The sequence below is a fragment of the Lutra lutra genome, chromosome 1 (assembly GCF_902655055.1).
Source record: "Lutra lutra chromosome 1, mLutLut1.2, whole genome shotgun sequence".
Taxonomy (NCBI): Eukaryota; Metazoa; Chordata; class Mammalia; order Carnivora; family Mustelidae; genus Lutra; species Lutra lutra.
This window is the reverse complement of record NC_062278.1, coordinates 67,442,004-67,467,935: the sequence shown is the minus strand read 5'-3', so window position 1 is coordinate 67,467,935 and position 25,932 is coordinate 67,442,004. Positions and strand designations below refer to the sequence as shown.

The 25,932-nt window shown below is 38.9% G+C and overlaps 1 protein-coding gene across 3 annotated transcripts in view; it reads left to right on the top strand.

Annotated features, from left to right (window-relative positions):
• The window catches only part of GPR156 (G protein-coupled receptor 156), a 99,714-nt gene that overhangs the window by 19,829 nt on the left and 53,953 nt on the right, over nt 1–25,932 (top strand). For 2 of the 3 annotated variants that reach the window (XM_047726024.1, XM_047726006.1), the window contains exons 2-3: nt 10,615–11,087; nt 11,364–11,500. In XM_047726024.1, coding sequence (XP_047581980.1) covers nt 10,995–11,087; nt 11,364–11,500 — 230 coding nt within the window. In that variant the 5' untranslated portion in view covers nt 10,615–10,994. Of the gene's footprint in view, nt 1–8,199; nt 8,277–10,614; nt 11,088–11,363; nt 11,501–25,932 lie in introns of all 3 variants that reach the window. The other variant, XM_047726016.1, reaches the window with a different exon arrangement.

Below are 25,932 nucleotides of genomic sequence, written 5' to 3'. Positions count from 1 at the left end.
TATTTGCATATATCCTATACAGCATATGATTTAGTCATCAGCAAAACCTATGAGGTGTGGATAGTATTATCTTTATTTCATTGATGAGGCAGCTAATAATTAGAGAAGTGACTAACCTAAAGCACCACAGATAGAAAATGATGTATCTGAGACTTAAATTCTTCCTCAACTTTGTCTATTTCAGTGCCACTTATTACCGCCAATGGTCCTAGGATATGTGAAGTGAAACCAAACTCCCAAGGACTGGGAGGGAGGATTGAATTGGCCCAGGGGATGTGCCCAGTATTCAGTTGACCTATGTTTATAGGAAACTTACTACTCACAATACTGTTTCCTATATGCTGTGGGGGACCCAATCCAATAGCCAGTCTGATTCAGTATAATTCTATCAAGTAGCCAGTTAAGTTTAAACACTATACAGTAAAGGGAGAAATCAGATTTAGCAGAAGAACAGGGAAACTAAGGGTTCAGTATTATCTTCTATAATGTTGAGCAAAAATGTTCTCCATATTTTGGAAAGATCCCTAAGTGTGGGCTGGGAAACACAGGAAGACAGAGACTTTGATACATAGGAATTAGGAAAGAATGGTGGTTTAGTCAAGACTGTATACAATCCTAAGGATTCCAAAGTTCTTCTTTCTCTGAGATCCACACCAGACTAAGGAAGTGAATCAAGTCCAATCCCCTTCCTCACTTCTGCCCACCTTCCATCCTTGCCAAGGGACACCCAGGGATTCCATTCTGCTTTTAAAATCCCCTAAGATAGATGTGTTTATAGCAGCCATCTCTCCCCAGCCTTTCCTCCAGTGAATCAGTATTCCCTATACAAGCCCTGCCCCAGGGTCCTTTGGAATGATCACTCAGAAACCAAGTATGTGGAAAAATTAATTGGAGAAACTTCAAAGACTTCAAAAAGAAACTTATCATCTCCCTCTTTTATAAGACAAATCTGAGGTTCTGAGAAGATTCCTTCAATCTTCTTTACATTGTTGGGGAGAAAACATACAAGTTCTTCCAAAACTTATACTCTCCCAAGAGAATATTCTTTCTCTTTCTACCGTGTCCCTTTTCTCTCTTGGCCCTCCTCCACAGCCTTCTAACAACAGCTCTTGAGTTCTTATCCCTATGACCCTATCTGCTTCCCCAAGTACGGGTCTCACCCAGTTGTCCCAAATATCCCAACCGCAACTTCATTTAAATGTCTTTAAAGTACCGTAGAAAGAGTACTGAACTTGAGAGACCTAGATTCTCTTCCTACACCAGATGATCCTGAGGCTCTCAACCTCTGAGGGCTATTTCCTCACGCATAAAATGAAGAGATTGGACTTGGTGATATCCGCAGCTGCTTCTTGCTCCACTATTCTGTGACTTAAGCCTGACCAAACATCTGCTCCTACAGATGCAATACCTTCCCACCCTAATCTCCTATTCATGCTCTCTTAGAAAGTATTTACAACTGTGAGCCATCTCTTATAGGAGGATCTGTGTGGCAGGTGTTCCTTGCAGGAGGTTGAATACCCTCTGCCCTGCCTGCACCTGGCTGCTGTCCCTTTGAAAAGTAGTACGTGCTCAAGAATAGAAGTGAGTTTTACTCTTAGGGTGAGTGACCCATATAAGGGATGTTTGTGAATCTGCTACTGGAACATAACATGATGCATTCAAAGGCAATTAAATATTCCCTGCTGTTTATAATTATCTGTGTATCTGCTGCCTGTATAAACATAGTTAATGGAGAGCTGATACTTCAGACAGCTTTGGAGCCAGAAGGAATCTTAGTGAATGTCTAGTACAATGCTGTTGGTGGTGGTGGTTTGATTAATACATTTTTTATGCATTTGTATGTGGCTCTGTCTTGTCTCTTTTAACAGGTAACCTGAGGCTGAGGTACTTTGAATAATACATCTATTTGCTCACATTGGGTAGAAACATCCCTATTACGCTGTCTCTTTCCCTTCTTTTAATTGAAAACATGTAGTGGGGGGCACCTCGGTGGCTCAGTGGGTTAAAACCTCTGCCTTCAGCTCAGGTCATGATCCCAGGGTCCCGGAATCGAGCCCCACATCGGGCTCTCTGCTCAGCGGGGAGCCTGCTTCCCTTTCTCTCTCTCTGCCTGCCTCTCTGCCTACGTGTGATCTCTGTCTGTCAAATAAATACATAAAAATCTTAAAAAAAAAAAAAACGTGTAATGGAGGGCACCTGGGTGCCTCAGTTGTTAAGGGTCTGCCTTTGGCTGGGGTCATGATCCCGCTCCCTGTTCGCCGGAAAGCCTGCCTCTCCCTGTCCCACTCCCCACTGCCTGTGTTCTCTCTCTTGCTGTCTCTCTCTGTCAAATAAATAAATAAAATCTTAAAAAAAAATGTAGTGGGATGAAAAATTTGAGGTAAGGAAATCAGGACAAAGAGAAAATACAGGGTGATAAAATAAGCCAGAGATACCTAACACTGCACAGTTGCTGTAACTGAGCCACACATTTGGTTCCGCACTTCAAGAGAAAGAGGAACAGACTATGCATGACATAAAAATGTTCCAGAAAAAAAGTTAATTTTTCCTAGTATTCAAGAGGAAAAGTTTATACCATGTATCCTTATGGAGGAATCACTAAGTCAATGTTGTAGACTACACCATCAACAATTTCTTATTAATACTTACAATGCTAAATTAATTCATTAAATAAGCATTTTTTGAGTGTCTATGTGTGTCATATATGTTTCAGGGCATTACAGTTGCAGTTCTTTTTGGTGCTCAAATTTTCCTGTCATTGGCTAGGGGAAGCCAACTGATTCCTGTGTCCTTTCAACATGATTCTGTAGTCTCTGGTATTTTTTATTTTCTAGTATGAGAAGATAGCCCAGGTTGGTCTTGTATATTTCCATCTCCATAACTTAAATTGGCTATCTCACTAAAGAAACCTGATTCCTTTTAGTGAGTGATTTAGAGACCATAATCTGAGCACTCAGAGTGTTTATTGTTATTGGGTTGTAATTACTTCCAAGACTCAGTTAACAGATCAGAAAATATTACTGTTTTGGGGCACCTGGGTGGCTCAGTGGGTTAAGCCTCTGCCTTCGGCTCAGGTCATGATCCCAGGGTCCTGGGATCGAGCCCCGCATGGGCTCTCTGCTCAGCAGGAAGCCTGCTTCCCCTCCTCTCTCTCTCTCTCTCTGCCTGCTACTCTGCCTACTTGTGATCTCTCTCTCTGTCGAATAAATAAATAAAATATTTAAAAAAAAAAAAAGAAAATATTACTGTTTTGAAAGGAGGAAAATAATTCTAAGATCGTATTTCTAATTTTTTTTGGCTTTTTAACAATCTTTATATCTTTTTTCACTATTTTTAGATTTTATTTATATTTAATTAACATAAGAGTGTATTATTAGTTTCAGGAGTAGAATTTAGTGATTTATAAGTTTTATATAACGCCCAGTGCTCATTAAATCAAGTGCCCTCCTTAATGTCCATCACCCAATTACCCCATCCCCCCACCTACCTTCCCTCCAGCAACCCTCAGTTTGTTCCCTATAGTTAAGAATCTCTTATAGTTTCTCCTCCCTCTCTGTTTTTATCTTATTTTATTTTTTCCTTTCCTTCCTGTATGTTCATCAGTTTTCTTCCTTAAGTTCCACATATGGTTGAAATCATATGATATTTTTCTTTCTCTGACTGAGTTATTTCACTTAGCATAATAAACTCTAGTTCCATCCACGTCATTTCATGGTATTTCTAATTTAAATTAACGATAGAAAGCTATTTATTTAACTTATTTTTATATGTAAATCTCTTTTCTCTCACTTTGAAAGTCTTAGTTCCTAGTAACATAATCATAATTACTTATTTTCTTTACCTGATAGATACTTATATGTGGGTATATGTGTATATGTGTGAGTACCTATATATATAAAATAGGAATATTACCCATTTAATGCAGTTTAAGATTTCTTTGTGGGTATTTTTTGTCCTTTGTAAGTATAATCAAATTACAGTTACTTAAATCCTTTATGTGGTTATACCATCAACTTGATATAGTTTGATTAAGTTATACTATGAACTCAGTACGGTTAGATAATTTATTTTAACTTTTTAGATATTGATTTTCTTTCTGATTTAATTTTGATTTTAAATTAAGTAAAACATTTACATGGTTTCAGAGTCAAAACTATAAACATTGAGAGATCTATTTTACCTCCCTGTCCCCTCCCCCTTTTTCTTTTCCTCCTCTTATTGGTAATGATTTTATTCTCTTATTGTTTCTTTTTGAAAATAATCCAATGACCTATCTGGATTTCATGTCTTTTATTATACAAAAGGTAGCACACTATGTATGTTGTGTTGCATCTTGCTTTTTAAAAGATAATCTGTCCTGGAATTCATAGCGGTATATAGATATTTTCTCATTCTTTTTTAAAAATTAAGATGGTCCTCATTTTTAAAAACTAATTATTATATAAAAGCAATAGATTGATTTTTCTCAGGAGTTGAGGGTACTGGTAGGTGGGAGGAGTGGTCTGGAAAGAATATGCCAAGGTGTTAGTACTTAATTCTGGGTGTTTGGGGTGACTGGGTTGCTCAGTAGGTGGAATGTCTGCCTTCAGCTTGAGTCATGATCTCAGGGTCCTGGGATTGAGCTCCACATCGAGCCCTATATGGGGCTCCCTGCTCAGTGGGGAGTCTGCTTCTCCCTTTACCTCTCGCTCTCTTTCTCAAGTAAATAAAATCTTTTTAAAAAATTCGGTGTTTGATATTTTCTTCCTTGTACTTTTCTGAGTTTAAGAAATATCTATGAATTTAAAGGCAACTTAAATATAACTGCAAACAAGAACAGCAAAGGAAAACTCTCAGAAATCACTGAAATATGAACATCTAATGGAATTAGATCAAAGAGGGAAAGTCCAGTGGAGGATGTGCATGAGAAGTTTCCATAGATTCTGGAACTGGGCCTAAACAGAGAACTGTAAATACTCTATGAGGGTTACCCGACGTGTTAGAAATTGCTGGTGAAAAGGGAAGAAGTAAATCCTCCCAAAACTTTGTTTGCTTATCTGACCATTGTTAGATGGTTCTGAATATTCCCTACAAGAACAGGAAAGAGATTAATGTAGAGAGCTGTTGTAATTTTCACTACAGAATTAACCTTTGGTATTTTTATTTATGTGACCAAACCTGGCAACCGCATTTAAAATTGCTTCATTCCCCCATGCCATTTCCAAATGTTCTTGCCTTGATCTACCTTTCTCTCCATTGTCTTTAACACCTTCAAAATATTATTTAATTTATTTAGCTATTATGCACACTGGTTATTGTTTGGTATCCCCCTGTTGTAATATGAATTCTGTAAAGATAGGGATCTTTCTTTTGTTCACCAGGGTATTCCACTGGTTCTAGATGCCCAGATCGTGTCTGTTACACTGTTAGTTTAAAAAAAAAAATTAACTGAATGAATATTAGCAACAGAATTCTGGGGGAAAAGGAATGTGTAACCATGGAGTTCTGCATAAATGTATATGCAGTCTTCCTTTTCACATTCATCTCATAGCTTCATGACCCTGGAAGCCTTTCTTGATTCAGCTTTATTATTGGTAATGCAGGCACCAACTCGGCTAGCAATGTGAATATAAACCAAGGCAGTTGTGTTTGAAAAATGAGAGGATATAGAGGATATGAGTGTAAAGGAGAATTCAGTATATGTCTGTTTTTGCAGTAGGTACATGCTTATAAGCATTGCTTTAAAAAGTAACAAAAACACTTTTTTGCATTTACCAACAAATTTACCACCTCCAGTACCCTTCATTCCTTTATAAAGATCCAGATTTGCATCTGATATCATTTTTCTTCTGCCTGAAGAACTTCCTCTAACATTTCTGGTAGTGCATATCTCTCAAATTTTCTTTATCTCAAAATACCTTTTTTTTTTTTAACCTTTTCACTGAAACACATTTTCACATTTTCACTGGGTATTATATTCTGGGTTGACTTTATTTTTCTTTCATTACTTTAAGGTGTCATTCAGTTCTCTTATGGCTTAAATAATTTTGAATGAGAAATCTATTGTGAGTCTTACTGTTATTCGTTTGTACATAATCTAGCTGCACATAAGACTTTATTGCACATTTTCAGTAATTTCCTTATAATGTATATTAATGTATGCATGTGTGTTTTAACATTTATTCTGCTTGGGTTTGGTTGAGCTTCTTGATCTGGATGTATATACGTTTTATCAAATGTGAAAAAATTTTGATGATTTCTTTCAAATATTTTCTTCTATTTCCTCCCTCCCCCACTTTTATCCCCTGGGATCCATTTATGTGTACATTAGAGCACTTGCTATTGTTCCATTAAGTCACTGAGGCTATGTCCATTCTTATCAATTGTTTTTCTCTCTGTGCTTCATTTTGGATAATTTCTAATGCTTTGTCTCTAACCATTATTTTATCTTTGTAGCATCTAATCTATTGTATTTTTAATTTCAGGATTATATTTTTATCTCTAGAATTCTATTTGGGTCTTTTTTATATTGTTCACTTCTCTCCTCATTTTGTTCATGTTCTGTTTCATATCTTTGATAATACTTATAATAGTTGTTTAAAGTTCCCTCTGTACTGATTATATCATTTCTGTATTTGTTTTTATTGACTTTTATTTTTTTAAATACATGTATATTTATTTTAGAGAGAGTGGACAGGGAGGAGGAGCAGTGGAAGAATCTCAAGCAGACTCCCCACTGAGCAAAGAGCCCACTTCGGGGCTCAATCTCATAACTTTGAGATCATGACCTGAGCCAAAATCAAGAGTCAGGCACTTTACCAACTGAGCCACCCAGGTGTCCCAATTGATTTTTTTTTTTTTTTTATGTATGGTTATAAGTTATACTTATTGCTTCTTTGCATGCCTGGTAATTTTTTATTTGATGATGGAGGTTTTGAGTTTTATGTTTTTGAGTACTGCATCTTGTATTCCTTTAAAGGGCATTGGGTTGTGTTCTGGAAAACAGTTCAGTTTTTTGTGGATGAATTTCATCCTTTTGGGGCTTTCTTTTAAGCATTATTAGGACAGTTCTTCCCAAAAGACTAGTCTAGAGTCCAGTAGTACCTAGACTAGAGTAGCTTCTAGTATTTACTTCCACTACTAAGATATGACCTTTCTGAAGATTCTTTTGAATGTCATATAATGTGAGGCTTCTCCATTCTGGCTGGTAGGAACACCTGTGTGAGATCCAGGAATTGTTCAGTTACTTCCTAGTGGTTGTCTTCCATCTCAAGTAGGTTCTTCTCATTCATGCCTAGTTCAGTACTCGGAAAAAGACTAAGGAGCTACCTTTCAGATTTCCAAAGCCCTCTCTCTCTCTTTGTATCTTCCTCTTCTTCATTCCTCTACCTTATAAATTCTAATTGCTTTGATCTCCCCAAACTCTAATCTATTCTCCTTCCCTCAGCAAGCCATAGATTATGTTTGGGTTTCCTTCCTGGGATATGGCGTGGAAACTGCCTCCAGGCAATAACTTCAGGTCAATTATCATCACTGAAAGAATATTTTTTATATTTCTTTATATATATGTCCATCATTGTAAGATTCACCGCACTTGTTTTCCACAGTTCTTTAACTGCTATCCAGTGTCTGAAAAGAACAATTTCCTGTCTATTGTCTAGTTTTCAAATAGTTTACAGTAGAAAGGCAATTCTTATAGCAGTTGATTCTTCATGAAGCAGAAGTCCTACCAACTGTACAACTTTTTCAGACAGTAGTTGCAGGACTAGTTTTTCAATAGCCATAAATAATATATAGAAGAAAAGGGAGGGATTTTATGGAAAGACATGGTGCCATTCAAAGTTGTAATAGACTATCCTACACTTGACAACAGTGTAGCTAACACACTGTCTGTTTTCCTGATCCTAATCACTGGGCAGGACTTTGTAATCTGTCAAATAAATTGTAAGCCTCACCGTGTGTAGAGTGTTGGGTCTCCTAATGTCTATGGCCTAGATAGTTTACGTCTGGAGATTGGGGGTGGGTGGGTGTGGCAAGGGTTGCTCTTGGGGAGCCTAGCAGATCTTTGTCTTTGTGCCTTGGATTCTGTATCTATCTTGTTGTCAAATCCCTCACCATTATGCTATCTGACACACGACTCCCCACTCAATTTCCCAATCAACACTTTTTGAAATCATTCAACTCTCCTCTCAATGACGAAGTCATTCACTGTTTCACCAGCTCCTCATGTATGAGTCTCTGAATATGTGCTAATGTTGGAGTTGAATGCCTGCTCCATGGCAGAACCTAGTATCATGGTATGTAAGTTCCTGCACTAGATATCCATGGACCAAATGGGGGCTTAGCATTCAAAGTTCCATGCCAGTGATTACAGTCTGTCCAAGGGAACCATTGGAATTTATCCCCCAGGAAATTTATGTTCATATGTACTACACCATCATATTCACAGAATCTCCCAAAGATAATGTGAGCTTGAGATTGTTAGTACTTCCCAGATCCACAGTATTGACCAAGGTTTCTCAACTTTAGCATTATTCGCATTTGGAGCTGGATAATTCTTTGTTGTTTGGACTATTCTATGAATTGTGATATGCTTAGTAGCATCCCTGGCCTCTACCTACTAGATGTCAGTAGCACCCATCTCAGTTTCAACAACCATAATATCTCTAGACTTTGCCAAATATCCTCTGGAGGTACAAAATTGCTTCGGTTGAGAATTACTGGTATAGAGACCCTACTATGTGCCATACTCCAGGGAACTCCTAGAAGTTAAACTTAGGGAACTGAAGAACCCCCAGCAGGCCATTTGGTGTCTTCTTTGGAGAGGCCAGCTTAGAGTTTGCCCCCTGTAGGGTGGACAGTGGGTGAATATTGACCTTGGAATGTAAATTCTTGTGTTCAAGTGCTGCCTATGCAGATGTGGAACCAGGTTCTCTACTCTGCTCTTCAATTTTCTTATTTAAAAATGAGGAATGATGTTGTTTACTTCACATGACATTGTTGTAGTAAGAATGAATGGGGTTTTACACACACACACACACACACACACACACTGATGTGTACTTCTATATGTATAATGTAAGGATAAACTAGCATGGTTTTAATAATGCTTCAAATATAAGTATATTTATTTGTCAGTATGATTAAAAGGGCAATATAGGAAAAATAAATCTTTCAGTCCTTCATGTAGAACAGCTTCCCTGGGGCTTACAATATTGGACACAATAGGGGAGATCCAAGCTTACAAAGAGGAAAAGGAAAAAAAAATCATTTTTGCAGCAAAAAAATTTCAACTGAAGTAGGATGCAAATAGCCACGTTTGTATATTTAGTTCTTAATTTTGCATTCAGTAATTGGAGTCTGTACAAGAATTTAAATGTCTTGATGGAAGATAGTGGCTTTTAGTTCTCTTGGGATTTCATTGTAATGAACCTGGTAAATAATTCAGGAACATATGAGAGGCCAATGAATGGGCAACACCTGGTGCTATATTGTTCATGCCTAAGCATGCAGAATCCAAAGATGGCATTCAACACCTGTCACTATTGTTCTGGCTTAAACACAAGTTCTATGTTCAGTGGCTATTGAAATAATAATAACTGATATTTTTTCCTGTTCCAATTTCCCTCCACAATACAAGAAAACTGTGCTAAGCTATTTCAGAAACACAAAACAGAAGTGTCACCCTCTTTAAAGTTCCCATTGGTAAAATTTCTAATCTGTCTTGTCTTTTAAGGGATAGATTGCTTTGAAGAATTAGGAACATGTCTACCTTTTCTGTTGAGGGTAATCTGAGCCTTTCTGCATTTCAACTTTTGTTTTGTAAATTGAGCTTCTTTTTAGATCACACTATTCATATTGCAAGCATCTTCCAAGAGAAATACCACTCATTCACACTGTAGGAATTCCTAGAGCTCCTCAGTTTCTCTCCCTATTACCTGAGTAGGGAATCCCACTTCTAGGAATCTACAAGTTTGAAAACAAACAAAAATCTTTTGTCAAAGGGCTTCTGTATCATTCTGAGACCCCCGCTCCCTGGACATGGGATGTTCCTCTACTTACTGAGTAAATAAGAACTCCAGTGACTGAAAGACATTTCATGCAGACAGCATGGGTCACCCAAGGCCACTGCTACTCAGGATCAGACAGGGCTTAAGCCATAAGTTGCATGGAAAGATCTTGGAAGGACAGGAGATTTCCCAGAAGAGAAAAAAAGAAGATGGGCCTCACATGATTAAACTAAAGGTCTTATAGGCTGGGACAAAAAAAGGATCTGAAAAGAGACTGTTAAACTTTATATCTATAAATTGTTAAGTGAGCTTTGTCTTTATTTTTAAAATATTTTTATTATAGAGGCTTAAAAATATATTTATTTAAATATATGTTAAGCCATTGTTATATGTAATAAAGTACATATATAAAATAAAAATATAACTACATATAATTAAAATGTATAAAATAATATTCTTAAACCTCTGTAATAAACCATTTATATATTATATATTATATATTATATATTAACATATAATATATATAATTTATGTTATATATGTTTTTATATATATAATGTGTGTGCATGTGTGTGTGTGTGTAATATATACACACACACACAACACATAATTTGTTTGTTAACAGGTTTAATTGCCTTCCTTTCCTTCTGGACCCGCGTGAGTACTTGGAGCAGTGACTGCCATCTGGTGGCAAGCCAGAATCATCACTTCGTGTGATCTAATGGTTACAAAGATGCCCGCTCTTGACTCCTGTGGTATGCACTGCCAACGGGACACACGGAGAGCCTGGAGGGTGTCTGATGAAGGATCCTGGTGAAATAACCCTTCACTTCCACCTGAACCAGTTGTTCATCCCAGATTCTGAGCCAAGAACCAGCTCCAAAATGGTGCCTCTGAAGAAAAGATTTGAATTGTTCTTGTGTTTTAGTCTAAGATCTGCTGGCTAACAACCAGCAGGTAATCAAGACTGTGAATAAGTACATACAAAAAGGGGCACGTGATGACATGGAGCCTGAAATAAACTGTTCTGAATTGTGTGACAGTATTCCTGGCCAGGAGCTGGATCGGAGTCCTCTTCATGATCTCTGCAGGACAATTGTGAGTTGACAGCCATGAATTGTCAGGGCTGCTCAGATATATACCTTGTTGTTGTTGCTGCTGTTGTTAGTGGGTGGTGGTGCAGTGGTAGGGGTAAGGAGTAGAGGAGGAAAAGGAGGAAATGGGGGGGAGGAGGAGGAGGAAGGGAGGAGGAAGAGGGAGAGGAAATGCTCATGCAGGACACATATTCCCCAGCTTTGGGAATGATGGGGCAGTTCGTGTTTGAGCTATAAAAGAGCCTTCATTCCTAACAGTTTCTCTTTATTCTGTTCTCAGACCTCTTCCCACTATAGCAGTAAGACCATTTCTTCATTATCTCCTGTCCTCTTGGGTATTGTTTGGACCTTTCTCAGCTGTGGACTTCTTCTGATAGTCTTCTTTCTTGGCTTCACAATTCGCTGCAGGAATAACAGGTAAGTAGCGCCATAAGTAGTTTCTCACCCCCTATAGCCTGAATCATGAAACCCACAGTATTAGTATCATTTTGACATCATGAGCTGTTAGGAGGTATCAGTAAAGCTTATCTCCTATTGTGGCATTAAGCTATATGAGAAGTTCCCCTGAAATCATCCTGGCCTTGCAGTACAGTTTCCTCTTGAGGAAAAACAATCTAGCCCAGTATTGTGGTAACTACCACAAGGATATCCAAAGAGGAGAATGAAGAGTCTCTCCTCATAAAGGAAAGGTATGATCCTTCTGAGAAAATGAGGTATTTAGGGGGTTTTGTTTGTTTATTTTTAAATAGTTTTAAGGGTCGAATTTAGTGACTCATCAGTTGCCTACAACACCCAGTGCTCATCACAACAAGTGCCCTCCTTAATGCCCATCACCCTCTTACCCCATCCCCCCATTCACCTCCCCTCCAGCAACCCTCAGTTTGTTTCCTAGAGTTAAGAGTCTCTTAGGTTTTCCCTCCCTTTTTCTCTGTTTTCATCATAAAAAATGAGGTATTTGTCTTAAAAACATAGAGCATGTAGAGAAATAATCCAAAGCAATTTTAAAGTCCATGGCCAATATAGTTTGGAACCAAACTAGGTGGACTAAGGTTTCTGAAGAAAATGGTAAAGCCCTACTGTCCTGCTGACCTGTTAGATAATTTCTGGTTGGTTAGAAAAGTGACTGGCTCAGGTACCTGAAGGGCTCAGTCAGTTAAGTATCTGCCTTTGGCTCAGGTCATGATCCCAGAGTCCTGGGATCGAATCACATCAGGCTTCCTGCTCAGTGGGGAGTCTGCTTCTCCCTCTCCATCTGCCTTTCCCTCAGCTCATTCTATCTCATACATGAACTCTCTCTTTCAAATAAACATATAAGATCTTTAAAGGAAAGGAGGGAAGGAAGGAAGGAAGGAAGGAGAGAAGGGAAGAAAGAAAAAGAAGGGGGAAGGAAAGGAAGGGAGGGAGGGAGGGATGGAGGAAGGGAGGGAGAGAGAAAGAGAGAGAGAGAGAGAGAGAGAGAAAGAAAGAAAAGAAAAGAGCAAGCCAGTCAGTGGCTCATCAGGGTAGGTATCTGTGGCTTCCAGGGCTGGCAAAAGAAACTAAGTGAAGACTTTTTTCTGAAGGGGCTTTCAGAATTCTGCCTTCACTGCTATCGGATTCTTCCTTCAGGGCCCACCCCATCTCTCCCACACCAACACTCTTTACCATCATCCTGTTCCTACTCTCCCAGCCTGTCACCTGAGAAGCCCTGCTCTAGCTCTCTCTTCTTTGCCCACAGCTAAATTCTAGATGGAGTCCACATCAGATTCCAACAACTGCCTCAGAGAGGTGAAACTTGTCTGGTCCCACTCCAACCTTATATTTTGAGATGATCACCTGTGCTCCATTGCCTGGGTTTGGAACTCAGATGAGGGTCTATCAGTTGTATTTGTCTAGCAAGCATTTTGGGGCACCATTGGCCATTTGAGGCATGGAGGACATGGAATTATTAAATAGCAGTGACTTGAATGGCTCTGTTAACCTCAGCGTGGTTGTGACTCATGGCAATCAAACCTTAGTATACCTCTGATGCTGCCCAGCCACTTTTCATTCTGTTCCTCAAATTCACTAAGTCTGCTCCCACCTCAAGTCCTTTTACTTACAGTCCCCTTATGTTCCCACTGCCTAATAGTCTTCTCCAGATCTTCCCATGACTGTTTCCTTCTCATCTTATAGGTCTTGGTTCAAAAGTCATCTCTTTGGAGAAGCCTTCTCTGATCATTCTATCCAGAGTAGCCTATCTACAGAATGACCACCCAACCCCAGTATTTCATTCCATATATTATCACCCTGTTTTATTTTCTTCATAGCAATTATAACTCTCTGATATCACCATATTTATTTATTTGCCTGTCTATTGTCTGTATCCCCCATTAAAATATACAGTCTGTGAGCACAGGGACTTCGTCTGTCATGCTCACCACTGTCTTCAGCATTTAGAACAAACTCTGGAACATAATAGGTGCTTAGTAAATATATTTTCAGTGACCCTGGGAGGAAGGATATTTACATCCCAATGGTGACTACTGCCAAGAGAATGACTGGGAAAATCATGCATTTCAAAGTTAGGGAACTATGGAGTACGGTCTCTTCAGCTGCAACAGGTTTCTGTAGTGCAAATTAATACCCACCTGGCAAATAAGAAAATAACATCATTGGTTCATACGTAATTTTTCCCCAGCACATCAATGGTTTAAAGCATTCAGGGCCAAGCCTTCCTACAAATAAAGAAGAAAGCCTTAAGCTAAGAATATTTCACTACCGTTGCAGTGCAAGTAGTAGCTGGTTTAATGGCTTCAAGAAATGGTGTACCTCCTATGCTGTGAAGCTACCTAGGAGTAGATGGAGAAGTAGGGAAGGTATTTCCCACGTGTTTAAAAACAGTTAATTGTTGAAGAAGCACAGATCCAGAGCAGATTTTTATTTTTTATTTTTATTTTTAAAGATTTTATTTATTTATTTGTCAGAGAGAGAGAGAGGGAGAGAGAGCAAGCACAGGCAGACAGAATGGCAGGCAGAGGCAGAGGGAGAAGCAGGCTCCCTGATGAGCAAGGAGCCCGATGTGGGACTCGATCCCAGGACGCTGGGATCATGACCTGAGCTGAAGGCAGCTGCTTAACCAACTGAGCCACCCAGGCGTCCCAGAGAGCAGATTTTTAATTTGGATGACAATGTTATCTACTGGAAGTGAATGTCCTCTAGTACCTCCATCTTGCAGATTTAAGGCTGCAGCAATCAACTGTGACTTGAGTACAAATAGTGGTAATTGACATTTGCTGAGTGCTCGTTTGTAATTGGATGATCATTATTTTTATTAGTAGTTTGGTTACAAAGTTAAATATGTTTCAGCTGTTTTGGCCCCATACCATTTTCCCATAACCCATTATTTTTATACACAATTTTGTAGAATGCAATGTTTTAAAACATTTATATATCCTGTTAAAATAGGAACACTTATAAAGAGTGTTGTAGTAGAAACACCTATATATCTTTCATTCCAGTAAATATTTTGCTGCCTGTTTTGCTTGCAGTAGGAGCATGACTTGACATAAAAAATAAAATAATAAGAGGCACCGTGAATAGAAACATATTTTGCAATTAAGTAGCTTACAAGTTCAGGCAAGGAAAGATAAAATAACCTAGTTTCAAAGTGCTTTCTTAAATGATAAAATTTATTCAAAGGTGCAGCATCACAGATCATTTCATTTCAGTTCTTTGCTCTCTAAATTTGTGATTGTGTGTGTGTGTGTGTGTGTCTGTGTCTGTGTAGCACCAGAAGAAGAAAAATATTCTAATAAAATTAAATATTATAATGATGTTCAAGTTCAGATGCGGATACATTTTTGATAAAGTTTTAAAAATGTAGTCTATGAAAGAAAATCAGTAAAGATAAAGAAGACTTGAACAGCACTATCAACCAACTTGACCTAATTGACATTTTTTTAAGATTTATTTATTTATTTATCTATTTATCTATTTATCTATTTATTTATTTATTTATCTATTTATCTATTATCTATCTATTTATTTATTTATGTATTTATTTATTTACTTATTTGACAGACAAAGATCACAAGTAGGCAGAGAGGCAGGCAGAGAGAGGAGGAAGCAGGCTCCCCACGGAGCAGAGAGCCTGATAGTGGAGCTCGATCCCAGGACTCTGGGATCATGACCTGAGCCGGAGGCAGAGGCTTTAACCCACTGAGCCACCTAGGCGCCCCTCCTAATTGACATTTATATAATCCTACACCCAACATCAGCAGAATACACATTCTCTTCAAGTACACATGGAACATTTACCAAGATAGATCATATTCTAGGTCATAGAAAAAGTCTCATTAAATTTAAAAGGGTTCAATTCATACAGAGTATGTTCCCTGACTACAATAGAATTAAATTAGAAATCCATAACAGAAAGAACTCTAGAAAGTTTTGAAATATTTGGAAACTAAATAGAACACTTTAAAATAACTCATGGTCAAAGAAGAAATCAAAGAGAAACCAAGAAGTATTTTAAACTGAATGAAAATGAAACTATAACATATCAAAATTTGTTAAATATCATTAAATCAATACTTTTAGGGAAATGATAGCACTAAGCTCCATATTAGAATAGGGGAAATAGGGGGAGGAGTCAAGATGGCGGAGAAGTAGCAGACTGAGACGACTTCGGGTAGCGGGAGATCAGCTAAATAGCTTATCTAAAGATTGCAAACACCTACAAATCCAACGGGAGATTGAAGAGAAGAAGAACAGCAATTCTAGAAACAGAAAATCAACCACTATCTGAAAGGTAGGACTGGCGGAGAAGTGAATCCAAAGCGACGGGAAGATAGACCGCGGGGGGAGGGGCCGGCTCCCGGCAAGCGGCGGAGCAACGGAGCAAAATCAGGACTTTTAAAAGTCTGTTCCGCTGAGGGACATCGCTCCAGAGGCTTAACTGGGGTGAAGCCCAGGCAGGGTCAGCGCGACCTCAGGTCCCGCAGGGTCACAGAAGGATCGGGGGTGTCTGCGAGTCGCAGAGCTTACCGGTATTAGAACGGGGAAGCCGGCCACAGAGACAGAGCCGAGGAGTGACTCTCAGCTCGGGGTTACCTTGAACCGGTCGCAGGCTCGGTCAGCTCGGAGCGTGGCCGGAGGCCAGGGTGATGGGAGTCATTGGGCGCTGTTCTCTGAGGGCGCACTAAGGAGTGGGGCTCCGGGCTCTCGGCTCCTCCGGGCCGGAGACCGGGAGGCCGCCATCTTCACTCCCGTCCTCCGGAACTCTACGGAAAGCGCTCAGGGAACAAAAGCTCCCGAAAGCAAACCCGAGCGGATTACTCAGCGCGGCCCCGGGTAAGGGCGGTGCAACTCCGCCTGGGGCAAAGACGCTTGAGAATCACTACAACAGGCCCCTCCCCCAGAAGATCAACGGGAAACCCAGCCAGGACCAAGTTCACCTACCAAGGAGTACAGTTTCAATACCAAGGAGAGCGGCGGAATTCCAGAGGAGAAGAAAGCAAAGCATGGAACTCATGGCTTTCTCCCCATGATTTTTTAGCCTTGCAGTTAATTTAATTTTTTTTTCTTTTTCAATTTTTTTTTCTTTTTCTCTTCTTCTGCTAATTTTTTTTTAACTTTTACCGTTTTCTTTTTTAACGTTTTTTAAATAGTTTATCGAATATATATTTTTTTCCCTCTTTTTATATTTTTTCTTTATCGGCTTTCTTCTTTTTAATAGTTTCTTTTTTTTTTCTTTCTTTCTGAACCCCTTTTTATCCCCTTTCTCCCCCCTCACGATTCGGGATCTCTTCTGATTTGGCTAAAGCATATTTTCCTGGGGTTGTTGCCACCCTTTTAGTATTTTACTTGCTCCTTCATATACTCTTATCTGGACAAAATGACAAGGCGGAAAAATTCACAACAAAAAAAAGAACAAGAAGCAGTACCAAAGGCTAGGGACCTAATCAATACAGACATTGGTAATATGTCAGATATAGAGTTCAGAATGACGATTCTCAAGGTTCTAGCTGGGCTTGAAAAAGGCATGGAAGATATTAAAGCAACCCTCTTGGGAGATATAAAAGCCCTTTCTGGAGAAATAAGAGAACTAAAATCTAACCAAGTTGAAATCAAAAAAGCTATTAATGAGGTGCAATCAAAAATGGAGGCTCTCACTGCTAGGATAAATGAGGCAGAAGAAAGAATTAGCGATATAGAAGACCAAATGACAGAGAATAAAGAAGCTGAGCAAAAGAGGGACAAACAGCTACTGGACCACGAGGGGAGAATTCGAGAGATAAGTGACACCATAAGACGAAACAACATTAGAATCATTGGGATTCCAGAAGAAGAGGAAACAGAGAGGGGAGCAGAAGGTATATTGGAGAGAATTATTGGAGAGAATTTCCCCAATATGGCAAAGGGAACAAGCATCAAAATTCAGGAGGTTCAGAGAACCCCCCTCAAAATCAATAAGAATAGGTCCACACCCCGTCACCTAATAGTAAAATTTACAAGTCTTAGTGACAAAGAAAAGATCCTGAAAGCAGCCCGGGAAAAGAAGTCTGTAACGTACAATGGTAAAAATATTAGATTGGCAGCAGACTTATCCACAGAGACCTGGCAGGCCAGAAAGAGCTGGCATGATATATTCAGAGTGCTAAATGAGAAAAACATGCAGCCAAGAATACTATATCCAGCTAGGCTATCATTGAAAATAGAAGGAGAGATTAAAAGCTTCCAGGACAAACAAAAACTGAAAGAATTTGCAAATACCAAACCAGCTCTACAGGAAATATTGAAAGGGGTCCTCTAAGCAAAGAGAGACCCTAAAAGTAGTAGATCAGAAAGAAACAGAGACAATATACAATAACAGTCACCATACAGGCAATACAATGGCACTAAATTCATATCTCTCAATACTTACCCTGAATGTTAATGGGCTAAATGCCCCAATCAAAAGACACAGGGTATCAGAATGGATAAAAAAACAAAACCCATCTATACGTTGCCTACAAGAAACTCATCTTAAACCCAAAGACACCTCCAGGTTTAAAGTGAGGGGGTGGAAAAGAATTTACCATGCTAATGGACATCAGAAGAAAGCAGGAGTGGCAATCCTTATAGCAGATCAATTAGATTTTAAGCCAAAGACTATAATAAGAGATGAGGAAGGACACTATATCATACTCAAAGGAACTGTCCAACAAGAAGATCTAACAATTTTAAATATCTATGCGCTAACGTGGGAGCAGCCAACTATATAAACCAATTAATAACAAAATCAAAGAAACACATCGACAAGAATACAATAATAGTAGGGGATTTTAACACTCCCCTCACTGAAATGGACAGATCATCCAAGCAAAAGATCAACAAGGAAATCAAGGCCTTAAATGACACACTGGACCAGATGGACATCACAGATATATTCAGAACATTTCATCCCAAAGCAACAGAATACACATTCTTCTCTAGTGCACATGGAACATTCTCCAGAATAGATCACATTCTTGGTCCTAAATCAAGTCTCAACTGGTATCAAAAGATTGGGATCATTCCCTGCATATTTTCAGACCACAATGCTCTAAAGCTAGAACTCAATAACAAGAGGAAATTTGGAAAGAACCCAAATACATGGAGGCTAAACAGCATCCTTCTAAAGAATGAATGGGTCAACCAGGAAATTAAAGAAGAATTGAAAAAATTTATGGAAACAAATGATAATGAAAACACAACAGTTCAGAATCTGTGGGATACAACAAAGGGAGTCCTGAGAGGAAAATATATAGCGGTACAAGCCTTTCTCAAGAAACAAGAAAGGTCTCAGGTACACAACCTAACCCTACACCTAAAGGAGCTGGAGAAAGAACAAGAAAGAAACCCTAAACCCAGCAGGAGAAGAGAAATCATAAAGATCAGAGCAGAAATCAATGAAATAGAAACCAAAAAAACAATAGAACAAATCAACGAAACTAGGAGCTGGTTCTTTGAAAGAATTAATAAGATTGATAAACCCCTGGCCAGACTTATCAAAAAGAAAAGAGAAAGGACCCAAATAAATAAAATCATGAATGAAAGAGGAGAGATCACAACGAACACCAAAGAAATACAGAGAATTATAAGAACATACTATGAGCAACTCTACGCCAACAAATTTGACAATCTGGAAGAAATGGATGCATTCCTAGAGACATATAAACTACCACAACAGAACCAGGAAGAAATAGAAAGCCTGAACAGACCCATAACCAGTAAGGAGATTGAAACAGTCATTAAAAATCTCCAAACAAACAAAAGCCCAGGGCCAGACGGCTTCCCGGGGGAATTCTACCAAACATTTAAAGAAGAACTAATTCCTATTCTCCTGAAACTGTTCCAAAAAATAGAAATAGAAGGAAAACTTCCAAACTCATTTTATGAGGCCAGCATCACCTTGATCCCAAAACCAGACAAGGATCCCAACAAAAAAGAGAACTACAGACCAATATCCTTGATGAACACAGATGCAAAAATTCTCGCCAAAATACTAGCCAATAGGATTCAACAGTACATTAAAAGGATTATTCACCACGACCAAGTGGGATTTATCCAGGGCTGCAAGGTTGGTTCAACATCCGCAAATCAATCAATGTGATACAACACATTAATAAAAGAAAGAACAAGAACCATATGATACTCTCCATAGATGCTGAAAAAGCATTTGACAAAGTACAGCATCCCTTCCTGATCAAAACTCTTCAAAGTGTAGGGATAGACGGCACATAACTCAATATTATCAAAGCCATCTATGAAAAACCCACCACAAATATCATTCTCAATTAGAAAAACTGAAAGCTTTTCCGCTAAGGTCAGGAACACGGCAGGGATGTCCGTTATCACCACTGCTATTGAACATACTACTAGAAGTCCTAGTCTCAGCAATCAGACAACAAAAGGAAATTAAAGTCATCCAAATCGGCAAAGAAGAAGTCAAACTATCACTCTTCGCAGATGATATGATACTATATGTGGAAAACCCAAAAGACTCCACTCCAAAACTGCTAGAACTTGTACAGGAATTCAGTAAAGTGTCAGGATATAAAATCAATGCACAGAAATCAGTTGCATTTCTCTACACCAACAACAAGACAGAAGAAAGAGAAATTAAGGAGTCCATCCCATTTGCAATTGCACCCAAAACTATAAGATACCTAGGAATAAACCTAACCAAAGAGACTAAGAATCTATACTAAGAAAACTATAAAGTACTCATGAAAGAAATTGAGGAAGACACAAAGAAATGGAAAAATGTTCCATGCTCCTGGATTGGAAGAATAAATATTGTGAAAATGTCTATGCTACCTAAAGCAATCTACACATTTAATGCAATTCCTATCAAAGTACCATCCATTTTTTTTTCAAAGAAATGGAACAAATAATCCTAAAATTTATATGGAACCAGAAAAGACCTCGAATAGCCAAAGGAATATTGAAAAAGAAAGCCAAAGTTGGTGGCATCACAATTCCGGACTTCAAGCTCTATTACAAAGCTGTCATCATCAAGACAGCATGGTACTGGCACAAAAACAGACACATAGATCAATGGAACAGAATAGAGAGCCCAGAAATGGACCCTCAACTCTATGGTCAACTCATCTTCGACAAAGCAGGAAAGAATGTCCAATGGAAAAAAGACAGCCTCTTCAATAAATGGTGTTGGGAAAATTGGACAGCCACATGCAGAAAAATGAAATTGGATCATTTCCTTATACCACACACGAAAATAGACTCAAAATGGATGAAGGATCTCAATGTGAGAAAGGAATCCATCAAAATCCTCAAGGAGAACACAAGCAGCAACCTCTTCAACGTCAGCCGCAGCAGCATCTTCCTAGGAACATCACCAAAGGCAAGGGAAGCAAGGGCAAAAATGAACTTTTGGGATTTTATCAAGATCAAAAGCTTTTGCACAGCAAAGGAAACAGTGAACAAAACCAAAAGACAACTGACAGAATGGGAGAAGATATTTGCAAATGACACATCAGATAAAGGGCTAGTGTCCAAAATCTATAAAGAACTTAGCAAACTCAACACCCAAAGAACAAATAATCCAATCAAGAAATGGGCAGAGAACATGAACAGACATTTCTGCAAAGAAGACATCCAGATGGCCAACAGACACATGAAAAAGTGCTCCATATCACTCGGCATCAGGGAAATACAAATCAAAACCACCATGAGATATCACCTCACCCCAGTCAGAATGGCTAAAATTAACAAGTCAGGAAATGACAGATGCTGGCGAGGATGCGGAGAAAGGGGAACCCTCCTACACTGTTGGTGGGAATGCAAGCTGGTGCAACCACTCTGGAAAACAGCATGGAGGTTCCTCAAAATGTTGAAAATAGAACTACCCTATGACCCTGCAATTGCACTGCTGGGTATTTACCCTAAAGATACAAACGTAGTGATCCGAAGGGGCACGTGCACCCAAATGTTTATAGCAGCAATGTCTACAATAGCCAAACTATGGAAAGAACCTAGATGTCCATCTACAGACGAATGGATAAAGAAGATGTGGTATATATACACAATGGAATACTATGCAGCCATCAAAAGAAGTGAAATCTTGCCATTTGCGACGACGTGGATGGAATTAGAGGGTATCATGCTTAGCGAAATAAGTCAATCGGAGAAAGACAACTATCATATGATCTCCCTGATATGAGGGAGAGGAGATGCAACATGGGGGGTTGAGGGGGTAGGAGAAGAGTAAATGAAACAAGATGGGATTGGGAGGGAGACAAACCATAAGTGACTCTTAATCTCACAAAACAAACTGAGGGTTGATGGGGGGAGGGGGTTGGGAGAGGGGGGTGGGGTTATGGATATTGGGGAGGGTATGTGCTATGGTGAGTGCTGTGAAGTGTGTAAACCTGGCGATTCGCAGACCTGTACCCCTGGGGATAAAAATATATGTTTATAAAGCTGTAAAAAAAAAAAAGAAAAGAAAAAAGAAAGGATGAATACCCAAGTTTTGTAGCAACATGGACGGGACTGGAAGAGATTATGCTGAGTGAAATAAGTCAAGCAGAGAGAGTCAATTATCATATGGTTTCACTTATTTGTGAAGCATAACAAATAGCATGGAGGACAAGGGGAGATGGAGAGGAGAAGGGAGTTGAGGGAAATTGGAAGGGGAGGTGAACCATGAGAGACTATGGACTCTGAAAAACGATCTGAGAATTTTGAAGGGGTGGGGGGTGGGAGGTTGGGGGCACCAGGTGGTGGGTATTGTAGAGGGCACGGATTGCATGGAGCACTGGGTGTGGTGCAAAAATAATGAATACTGTTATGCTGAAAAATTAAAAAAAACAAAAAAAATAATAAATAATAAAGCGATTTACAAAAAAGTAAAAAAAAAAAAGAATAGGGGAAATATCTACTTTATGAAACAAACAAACAAAAAAGAGCAAATTGAGTCCCAAAATAAGCAGAAGAAAAGAAATAATAAAGATGAAAGTGGAAATTGAGGAAATAGAACAACAAAAACAAAATCAGAAACAAACCATGAAACCAAAGTTCTTTGCTAAGTTCAATAAAATTGACCAACCTCTACTTCAAATGATCAGGAGGGAAAAAAGTAGAATATATAACTACCTAAATAAGGGAAGAGAGGTGACATCACCCAAGATTCTAAGATATTAGAAGGATAATAAGGTAATGTTAAGAACAACTATAGCAGGGGTGCCTGGGTGGCTCAGTGGGTTAAAGTCTCTGCCTTTTGCTCAGGTCATGATCCCAGGGTCCTGAGGTCAAGCCCCACATGGGGCTTTCTGCTCAGCAGGGAGCCTGCTTCCCCCTCTCTCTCTGCCTGTTTCTCTGCCTACTTATGATCTCTGTCAAATAAATAAATAAAATCTTTAAAAAAAAAAAAAAAAAGAACAACTGTGGCAGACAGTCTTTAAAATGTTCTGCATTAATCCCAACCTCTTGATAGTCACACTCTTGGGAAATTCCCTGTCTTTGAATATGTGCTAAAATTACTGACTTGCTTATTAATGTGGTATCAGTTTTAGGATAAGGTTACAAAAAGACTGGCTTCCTTCCTTAGATCTCTCTCACTCTTTCACTTGCTCACGGTAAGGGAGGCCACCTTCTTGTTGTGAGCTGCCCTGTGGGGAGGCCCACATGGCAAGCAACCGATTTCTAGTCTGCATCCAGCAAGGACTGAGGCTTACTAACAGCCATGTCAGTGAACTTGAAAACACATCTTCTAATGCCTAATAGCAATGAGGTTGGAAGCAGATTTTAACCCAGTTGAGCCTTGGAGGACTGCAGCAATGGCTGGCCCCTTGACAGCATCCTTGTGTGAGATCCTGAGCTAGAGGCTCCCAGTTAATCTGTGCTTTTATTGTTGAAGAAATGTTACCAATTTTACAGAATATCTTCTGAAACACTGAAAATCATGGAGCATTCCCTAAATCATTCTATGAGGTCTGCATTACCCTGGTATCAAAACCTAATGAAGACATTAGAAGGAAAAAAAACCCTTTAAGTTAATACCCTTCATGACATAGATCCAAAATTCTAAATAAGAATTTAATAAGGTGAGTCCAACCAAATACCAAAAGGATAATACATCATGACAAAATGAGATTTATCCCAGAAATGAAAGATTCAGATTAACATCTGAAGATTAATCATATAATTCACCCTATTTACAAACTTAAAATAATGATCATCTTTCCAGACAGAGAAAAAGCATTTTGACAAGATTCAACATCCATTCCTGATAAAGTCTCAACAAACTAGCAATAGAAGAGAACTACTTCAACATAACAAGGTTCATCTGTGGAAAAAAAAGAAAAAACTATAGCTAACCCCAGTTTTTAATGGTAAAAGACTGATTGCTTTCCCATTAAGATCAGAAACAAGACAAGATCTCCACTCTCATCAGTTTTACTCAATGATGGAGATTTTAGCCAGTGCAATAAGAAAAGAAAAAGGAATGGAAGGAACTGGTTTAGGAAGGAAGAATTAAAATGGCTTTACCTTCTGGTGACCTGATTGTGTATGTAGAAAATTCAATAGAATCTATTTTTTAAAGAACTACTAGAACTAATAAATGAGTTTATAAAGGTTGAAGTAAATGAGATTAAGGTACAAAACTCAGCTGTGTTCCTAAATACCAAAAACAGACAACTGAAAAAGTGAACTTAAATGCATTGCCATTTACAATAGCATCAAAAATATGAAATATTTCAGGATAACTATAACAATATGAAATATTTGTACACTAAAAGCTATATAACATTGCTAATCTAACAAATACTGTGAAATACTTATATGCTGAAAACCGTAAAACTGCTGAGAGAAATTAAATCCTAAATAAATGGAAAAATACTGTGCTCATGGGGTGAAGACTCAATATTGTTAATTCTCTCTTAATTGATCTATAGACTAAGTCCAATTACCATCACAATCCTAGCTGACATTGTTTAAAAAGATTTTATTTCTTTATTTCACAGAGAGAGAACACAAGCTGGGGGAGCAGCAGAGGGAGAAGGAAAAAGAGGCTCTCCTCTGGGACACCTGGGTGGCTCAGTTGGTTGGGCAGCTGCCTTCCGCTCAGGTCATGATCCCAGCGTCCTGGGATCGAGTCCCACATCGGGCTCCTTGCTCGTCAGGGAGCCTGCTTCTCCCTCTGCCTCTGCCTGCCATTCTGTCTGCCTGTGCTCGCTCTCTCTCCCTCTCTCTCTCTCTGACAAATAAATAAATAAAATCTTTAAAAAAAAAAAAAAAAAGAGGCTCTCCTCTGAGCCTCCCCACAAAGTGGGCCACTATCCCAGGACCCTGAGATCATGACCTGAGCCAAAGGCAGATGCTTAACCAACCATGCCACTCAGGTGCCCCTAGAGAAATGCAAATTCAAACCACAATTATGAGACTGACGCGCTGCCTACTGCGCTAAGGAGGCACCTTCAAACCACAATTAAATGCCGCTACATTCTTTTAACAATGGCTACAATTTTTACTTTTTTTTATTATATTATGTTTGTCACCATACAGTACATCATTAGTTTTTGATATAGTGTTCCGTGATGCATTGTTTGCATATAACACCCAGTTCTCCATGCAAACATGCCCTCCTTAATACCCATCACTAGGTTAACCCATCCTCCTACCTCCCTCCCCTCTAAAATCCTTAGTTTGTTTTTTGGTGTCCATAGTCTCTCATGGTTCTTCGCCCCCTCTGATTTCTCACCCCCCTTCATTTTTCCCTTCCTTCTCCTAATGTTCTCCATGTGATTCCTTACGTTCCACAAATAAGTGAAACCATATGATAATTGACTTTCTGTGTTTGACTTATTTCACTTAGCATAATCTCCTCCAGTCCTGGCCATGTTGATGCAAAAGTTGGGTATTCATCCTTTCTGATGGCTGAATAATATTCGATTGTATATATAGACCACATCTTCTTTATCCATTCATTTGTTTAAGGGCATCTTGGCTTCTTCCATAGTTTGGCTATTGTGGACATTGCTGCTATGAACACTGGCATGCATATGGCCCTTCTTTTCACCACATCTGTATCTTTGGGGTAAATACCCAGTAATGCAATTGCTGGGTCATAGGTTAGCTCTATTTTTAATTGTTTGAGGAACCTCCACACTATTTTCCAAAGTGGCTGTACCAACTTGCATTCCCACCAACAATGTAAGAGGGTTCCCCTTTCTCCAGAACTTTTCCAACATTTGTTTTTTCTTGTCTTGTCAATTTTTACCATTCTAACTGGGGTAAGGTGGCATCTCAATGTGGTTTTGATTTGAATTTCCCTGATGGCTAATGATGATGAAAATTTTTTCATATGTCTCTTAGCCATTTGTATGTCTTCTTTTGAGAAG